This window comes from Eurypyga helias, unplaced genomic scaffold, assembly GCF_000690775.1.
Source record: "Eurypyga helias isolate BGI_N326 unplaced genomic scaffold, ASM69077v1 scaffold21467, whole genome shotgun sequence".
NCBI lineage: Eukaryota > Metazoa > Chordata > Aves > Eurypygiformes > Eurypygidae > Eurypyga > Eurypyga helias.
In genome coordinates this window covers 8,710-16,081 of record NW_010264022.1, presented here as the reverse complement: position 1 = coordinate 16,081, position 7,372 = coordinate 8,710, and the positions used below count along the sequence as shown (strand labels likewise).

Here is a 7,372-nt window from a genome sequence, read left to right as displayed (position 1 = left end):
TAGGGTGCTATAAATCAGGATTGAAGCAAATTAAACCCCTGTATGTCCCTCCACTGGCAGCGTGTGCCCAAGATCCCTTGGTCTGTGTTCTGCACGTGCTGGGACCAGCAACCGGCACACGCTTCGCTGCTAGTGAAGGTGCAGCCGGAGTTATAGGGTGCTATAAATGTCCCTCTGACTGCGTTACCAGGCACTAATGTTGCTGCATACCTGCTGTCTCTTAAATTGGCTAATTTGAGTGGGTGAGGTTGGTCTTAAAACAGTTACTACTTTGCAGTTGGTTCTGATAGATAACTTAGCACAGAATTTCTAAATTCAGTAAGTGTGACTAAATTTGGAGGCCTGACAAGCTTCAGTAAACTTGAGACTTACAAATGAGGTTATTTTAAGAGTTGCTTTCATAATACTCTGAAGTGTGGGCTCTATAAGAAAATGCAAGAAAGGAAGAATTGTTAGTTTTACTTTAGTATCATCTAGAAAGTCAGTAAAGTTTTGACCAACACTTAACCAGAAGACAAATTCCTCATGCAGTGCTGAAATTTTATTTTAAGAGCTAATTAGGTGAAGTATTTTGTCTTTTGAGATGTATTTCTTAACATTTGCATGGGGTTTTCTTTGTGTCTTTCAGATGCTGTGCCACTTTTTCTGAGACTGCTGCATTCACCTCATCAAAATGTTTGTGAGCAAGCTGTGTGGGCTTTAGGAAATATCATAGGTTTGTGTCACTCTTGTCACTAAACTCAGATCCTTTTGGTATTGAATGAATAAACTAGGTAGGGTTTTGTGTGTTAGAACGTGAAGATGTTCAGCTGTGAGACTGACAGTTACCCTGTTCTTAACTTATTCCTGTCTTCTCTGTTGTGTCGTGGTGGTGTGCACCCAAAGCCATACGCCTACACGATTTCTTTCCAGGTACAGGAATAGGGATTACTAGAAGACAGACATGCAGATTGTAAAAATAACGAGGTTTGCATTGAGTTCTGAAATTTTGCCTGACCTTATGTGTGTTGTGTTGAATTCTAGGCAAGGCGTCATCATTTGACCTTTTGTTTGATTTCTCCTGTTCCAGCATTAGCTTTGTGGTTTATAGCCCTGACTGTTGTGCTTGAGCACTAATACTGGTTCTGACATACTGAGATTTCCAGAGTCTGTTATTTTAGAAACACACAGTCCTTAAGAAGCAAACCAACAAAATCCACAGTATTGTGACTGCCTGAAGCTGTTAGTGATAAGTGAGCAGTACAAGTCAGGTGCTTTTTGATACCTGGGCGGTGGCAAAAGTGTATTTGTCTTTCAGATATGAAGATGACAATATCTATTTTCAGGCAATTTTCAACTACTCTTGAGATGTTCTAGTATTGGTAACAAATTTTGTGAAGGGATCTTCAGGAATACGTTGGGCTATCAATTATCCTTAGTGGTTCGGTGTTGTCTACCACACCTTGTCCCTCGCCCGCCACCGCCTCAACCTTTCCATCTGCTCTGAATTATGGAACGCTCTTCTAAGAATGTAGCTGGGTTTAATGAGTAGTTCTAAATGAAGCTGTTAGGCACCCACAGGTCTACTGAAGCTTTATTTAAGAGTACGATAGCTGTATCTATAGATCTGTGAATGTGTTTGTGCATTTTTCCAAGGCCCATAGTCTCTAACCTTGTATGTTTTTACGAACTGAAGGTTGAAGTGTGCAGAAACCAGACTTGTTGCGAAAGTCATGGGATAATCTTTGTCTCCGTAATTCTTTGTCTCAAACAGGTGATGGACCCCAGTGTAGAGATTACGTTATTAGTCTTGGAGTAGTGAAACCACTGCTGTCCTTCATCAGCCCATCTATTCCCATAACTTTCTTAAGAAATGTGACTTGGGTCATGGTCAACTTGTGTCGTCACAAAGATCCTCCTCCGCCAATGGAAACCATTCAGGAGGTGACTGAATTATTTACTGCTCGGTGTAACTGAACTGAAGTTGAGTGTCTGCCTTAAAAATAACTGTCAGGTGCTTCTTTTCCTCCTCAGATCCTTCCAGCCCTCTGTGTTTTAATTCACCACACAGATGTAAATGTAAGTAATGCTAATTAGAGCCAGTTTTGTGTTCTGGTATGTGTGTTTTTTAGTTTAAGTGTAAAGCTTGTCATAATCAGATTTTTTTTTTCTTGAAAGAAAACCCCTGTGATGTGATGTTTCATTATGGCAAACTTTATAACTGCTAATTTTTAAGTATCAGTTATGATTTTTGCCTAGTATTCTCTATTTTCACCTCCTTAGTTGCATGTACTCTCCCTACACTGAAAATACAGTGCCATTTCAGTTGTATTTCTGTGCACGTTCATTTACAGATAGGGTTTTTTTTTGGCTAGCACTTAAGTTTGAGGTTGTAATGAAAATCAGCATAAATGGAAAAAAAATTAGTGTCTGCTGCATATGTAAATGTTAGCTTTAGATGTAACCTCTGAGGTGTTAAATATGAACATTAGGTTATTTTAATAGTGACATAAATGAGTGAGACTTCACTGGAATTGCAAAATAGGTCAGGTTTTTGCCTGAATGCAAGTCAGGATTGTTTAATTCTTGGCTTCCTAGTGGAGCTGTAGCTCAGTTGTGGAAGTTAATGGCAACAGTGCTTTACTAAAATAATGTTGGCTAAATTTTGCAAAGTAAATATGATTTAATTTATTGTATACTAATAGGTGAAATTAAGCTTAATTTGAATTTCTTGAAATGGCTGTATTTCATAGAATCATAGAATGGTTAGGGTCGGAAGGGACCTTAAAGATCATCTAGTTCCAACCCCCCTGCCATGGGCAGGGACACCTTCCACCAGACCAGGTTGCTCAAAGCCACATCCAGCCTGGCCTTGAAGACATCCAGGGATGGGGCATCCACAACATCTCTGGGCAACCTGTTCCAGTGACTCACCACCCTCTCTGTGAAGCATTTCTTCCTGACATCTAATCTAAACCTCCCTGATTTCAATTTATCCCCATTACCCCTTGTCCTATCACTACAGGCTCTTGTAAAAAGTCCTCTCCCAGTACCCTTGTAGGCCCCCTTCAGATACTGGAAAGCTGCAATGAATGCACAAATATTTGTGCATCATTCATGAGTTGTCAGCTGAAACAATGCTCACTTTTTTTTGTAAGCTGTCACTTGAAATGTCCACGTTTACTGCTGTTGCCACTGGCTTTTCTGTGTGTGAATACACAGGTGTAAGCGCCCACACAGAGGAAAGTCAGGCCGAGGGCTGCTGCACCAGATATTTAAAAAAAATTCAAAGCTTCTCTTACATTTTGTGGTGAAGTGCTAAGAAAAATAACCTGATGCCATATGATTCCCTTAGGAGTGCCAAATGCCTGTAGTTAAATATTTGCTTCCTTCCAGGGGTGAGACTTCCATCTGTCACATTGTCCAGCAGTACTTATGACAAGAACAGATACAACTGAACTGCAGTTCCTCAGAGCTTAGGCTGTAGTTAGGAGATTAGCTGTTTGCTTTTTCAATCCCTGTGTATTCTTTGGAGCCAGAATGGGTTGAACAGCAGATCTATGTCAGAATTCTGTAGAGTGGAATGTGTGAAGTTTGTAGAACAGTGGGGCTTTGCTGCATTGCATCAATTTTGGCTTCACAAAGAGAATCGTTTTACGTTTATATTCTTTTGTAAGACTTGTGATATTTCTGTACTATTTACAAACAACTGTTTTTACTGTTAGATATTGGTAGATACAGTCTGGGCACTCTCATATCTAACGGATGCTGGCAATGAGCAGATCCAGATGGTGATAGACTCTGGAATAGTCCCTCATTTGGTTCCTCTTCTCAGTCATCAAGAAGTTAAAGTGCAAGTAAGTTTGGATAACGTTAAGGAAGCGTTGCTCAAAATTTAATACTGGAGAATGCAGTTGGTTGCTTTTTACAGTTCATATGGAAGTGTACTTTTTCCTGTGTGGTACAACATTTGCATAAGACCTTTTGCTTGTTTAACTGTTTGAAAGTATGTGCTCAGCTAGAAAGATCTTTTGATCAAAGAACTCTTAAAAGGAAGTGTTTTCTTTCAGACTGCTGCACTGAGAGCTGTAGGAAACATTGTCACTGGTACCGACGAACAGACGCAGGTAGTCCTGAATTGCGAAGCTCTTTCACATTTTCCAGCACTTCTGACGCATCCCAAAGAAAAAATTAATAAGGTAAATAACTGCAGCGATGGTACCTGACTGAGCTGTTTTGGATTCCACGTGATGTAGTTGCGTGGTAGAGATTTGTGTCATTGAGTGCTTGTACCAGCTTATGGGAAGAGCAGGCAGGGTGCTGAAATGTTTCCAGAAGTTAACATCCATAGAAAAATGTCTTAAGGAGCTGCAACTCATACTTGACGCGAATGTTGTTACCTGGTTCTTCTAATTGATTTTTTTTCTTACTAAATTAAAGCTTTCTCCTATAAATCTGGCTGTTGACCTAAAAGTTAGCATTCTTGATAGGTGAAATGTCACTTTAATTAAACTGATTCTCTTGGAAGTGATGAAATAGAGATAATTGGATGTGTCTTTGAATGGAGTGTGTGTGATGAATGGAATTTAAACCAAGTCAGACTGGGGGTGGGGGATGGGGAGTGAGTGTGCATGTGCAGGCAGGGCTTGAAACGGGGGCGCTGACAATGCCGTGCTGATTCCGGAGTGCATCTGAGGCGTGTTGTTAAGTTCTGGGGTGCCAATTCACAACACTGCCGATGATTAAAGCCCAGAACAAGCCCACCGAGACAAGCCAAAGCATCCTAAATCTCTAACAGGTTCATTAATGGAAGTGATCCTGTGATCTGATCCGAGAGACTCAGGTGAACGCAACGTGAGAATTTCTGCATCTTATGTTGAGAGAAATACTGCTCTGAAAGGTGGTCAGGCCAGATGAGCTGAGAGGAGAAGGGAATGGAGGAGAAGTGATGGAGGGCTTCTAGAAACAGAGATATTTAATAACTCTAAGGTTAAAAAAGCGATGCTCTGAATGTACTGAAAACTTCATGGGAAACTGTGTGTTATTTCTTCACTCAAGTATAGGTTCCCACTTTTAAAAAGGGGCGCTGTGGGCTCTCCATCCTTCCTTAACATAAGACTCCAGATACAGTCTTTGGCTTAGTTCAAAATTTTGACTGTTCAGGACTGGGAGGGCCTCCTGGGGAAAAGATCTCTTCTTACAGACTGTCCTAGGCACCTGCTGTTGGCTACTGCTGGAAGCCCCGGCCTTACGGACAGCGTGATGATCAGGGGGCGTATGACCATACAGTGTTCTTGCAAAGCGAGCGTTCGAGTGATAGGTGTTGCATTTTCCTTGGTGATCGATGCTAAGAGGAGAAACCTTACAAAACAGGTGAAGTATTGTCTTCTACCATGTTGGTGTCTGGAAGACAGGACACAAGTGCATTTTGGAGCTCATCTGACCATCGGCTGAAAGCTGCTACAGCACCCATTCCCAGGAATGGAGTCAGTAACGAGGGCTTATTTGTACCCTCGTGGTTTTGTCTCCAAATTTTTCCTTTTTATCTGTGGATTTGGAGCATTTGGTTGTAACTTGTTTAGAGCAGAAGACTGAAGAATTTGCGCAGTCTCCTAAGGCGAGACTGTCCTCTTTGTTTCACTAGTCTACTTGCTAGGAATTCAGCTGAGTACAGTCAAACTGATGCAGTGCCTGATTGTATCTACGACTGGCTAGCGTGTGAATTGCAGGACTGAAAATGTGCATGTATAAAATGTTGCTGGAGTGGAAATAAAATAGGTCTAGGAGCCTTATCTGTATGACTGTAAGTAATAATTTCTCACGTCCTTTTATTTTGCAGGAAGCAGTGTGGTTCCTGTCTAACATCACTGCAGGAAATCAGCAGCAAGTTCAGGCAGTAATAGATGCAAACCTTGTTCCTATGATAATACATCTTCTAGATAAGGTTAGATCACAAGAAAGATTTAACAGTTTGTTTCCTTAAATGGGGAAGGTGACATTGAATTCCTTGCTTCATGTTTTAGATGATGCTGTAAACGTGAGGGACGGGTAAACTATATCCTTGAGCATTTTTCATGTGCCGCAAGATACACATTACTGTTGATACTCCTTCGGGAAGTGCTGTGAGATAAGTGCCAGATATACTGAGGAAAGCAAGCAGATGAGGGATCTCCTGTCTTTCTATATCTCATTTAAATTATTTTTCTCACTCTCAAAATGATGGAGTTAAATCCTTTGCTTTTGTATGTGGTGTGAAGAGGTCTGGATGGGAGCAGCGTTCTGTTAGTTCCCAGCATTTTGCCGAAGCTGAGGGACTTCATCCTTTTTTTTCCCCCCCACGTTATGTGGAAACACAGGGAAGTACTCAACACTGGCATTTATTAATCTGTGTGTGTCACTGCATTGTGTAATCCGAGAGTATTCCAAGTAAAGACCTCTGACACTGGATTATGGACTGGGCTTGTCCCAGCTGTTGTTTTTAAGGAAACATCACCAAAACGTAGGTGGCCATAGAAAACAGTCGTAGCTTTTGTGTTCTGTGTTCCCTGTTATTAAAGCAGCGTGCCGCATGTGCGGGGGGGGCTGCGTGCTGCTTCTTGGGGATGGCGCAGCTTGTAGAGGTCAATGCTTTTATTACCTCTCTTATTAAACAGTAAAGTCAAGTAGTGGCTCGCAAACACTTCTGAATGCTTTTCTTCTGCTTTTTCTGTCACTGCTTGTGGAATGCTAATGGGTCACTGTTTGCTACTTTAAATACCTGTATTCCTTTTCAGTTGGTGGGTGTTAGTGTCTTTTAAAACATTAGTTTCCAAACCAAGCTGTACTCCCCAGGATCTGCCTCGTGGGAAGGAAGGGTAGCTAAAAGCATGGTTTTAAACCGGAACAGCACAACATTGCTGTCTTTCAAACACGTCTTTTTATTTTGTTACTTCATTTTTTCATTCCTTACATGTGGAAGCCAGAAATACCAACCTTACGATATGTTCAGCCGTGACCAAGATGGAATATCTCGCTTCAGTGTGGAGGCTGGGGTTGAGGCTGAGGAAATAACTGTCTTTTCCCCTAAGTAACATGTAACTGTTCAGATAGTTCTGTTAACTGCCAATTTATTGATCGCAGAGGAAAGACTCAACCTTTCTCTTTAAATGTAGTAGGCAGGTTTGACTTGACTAACGGCTGAGGCCCACAGTTACAGTATGTACAGTGGTTTATCAAAATTGACACGTGCTGCTTATCTCTTGCTGGGATGTGGCAGCTCTTGATAAGGGATGTAGGAGACTAGAGTACCACAGGTTTTATTTACTTCACAAACGAATTTCCCTTCCTGTGGAAGATTGATTTCCAAACATGGTTGTAGGGAAGGGGTGAACACTGAGTAGACTCCAACATCTAC

General features: G+C 41.4%; 1 protein-coding gene across 1 annotated transcript in view; it reads left to right on the top strand.

The window, feature by feature from the left end:
• Window positions 1–628: 628 nt before the first annotated feature.
• The window catches only part of LOC104513044 (importin subunit alpha-3), a gene marked incomplete at its 5' end in the record, with an annotated part of 12,580 nt that continues 5,836 nt past the window's right edge, over window positions 629–7,372 (top strand). The window contains 6 exons of the mRNA XM_010156270.1: window positions 629–715; window positions 1,754–1,923; window positions 2,014–2,058; window positions 3,705–3,836; window positions 4,050–4,178; window positions 5,819–5,923. Coding sequence (XP_010154572.1) covers window positions 629–715; window positions 1,754–1,923; window positions 2,014–2,058; window positions 3,705–3,836; window positions 4,050–4,178; window positions 5,819–5,923 — 668 coding nt within the window. The remainder of the gene's footprint in view (window positions 716–1,753; window positions 1,924–2,013; window positions 2,059–3,704; window positions 3,837–4,049; window positions 4,179–5,818; window positions 5,924–7,372) is intronic.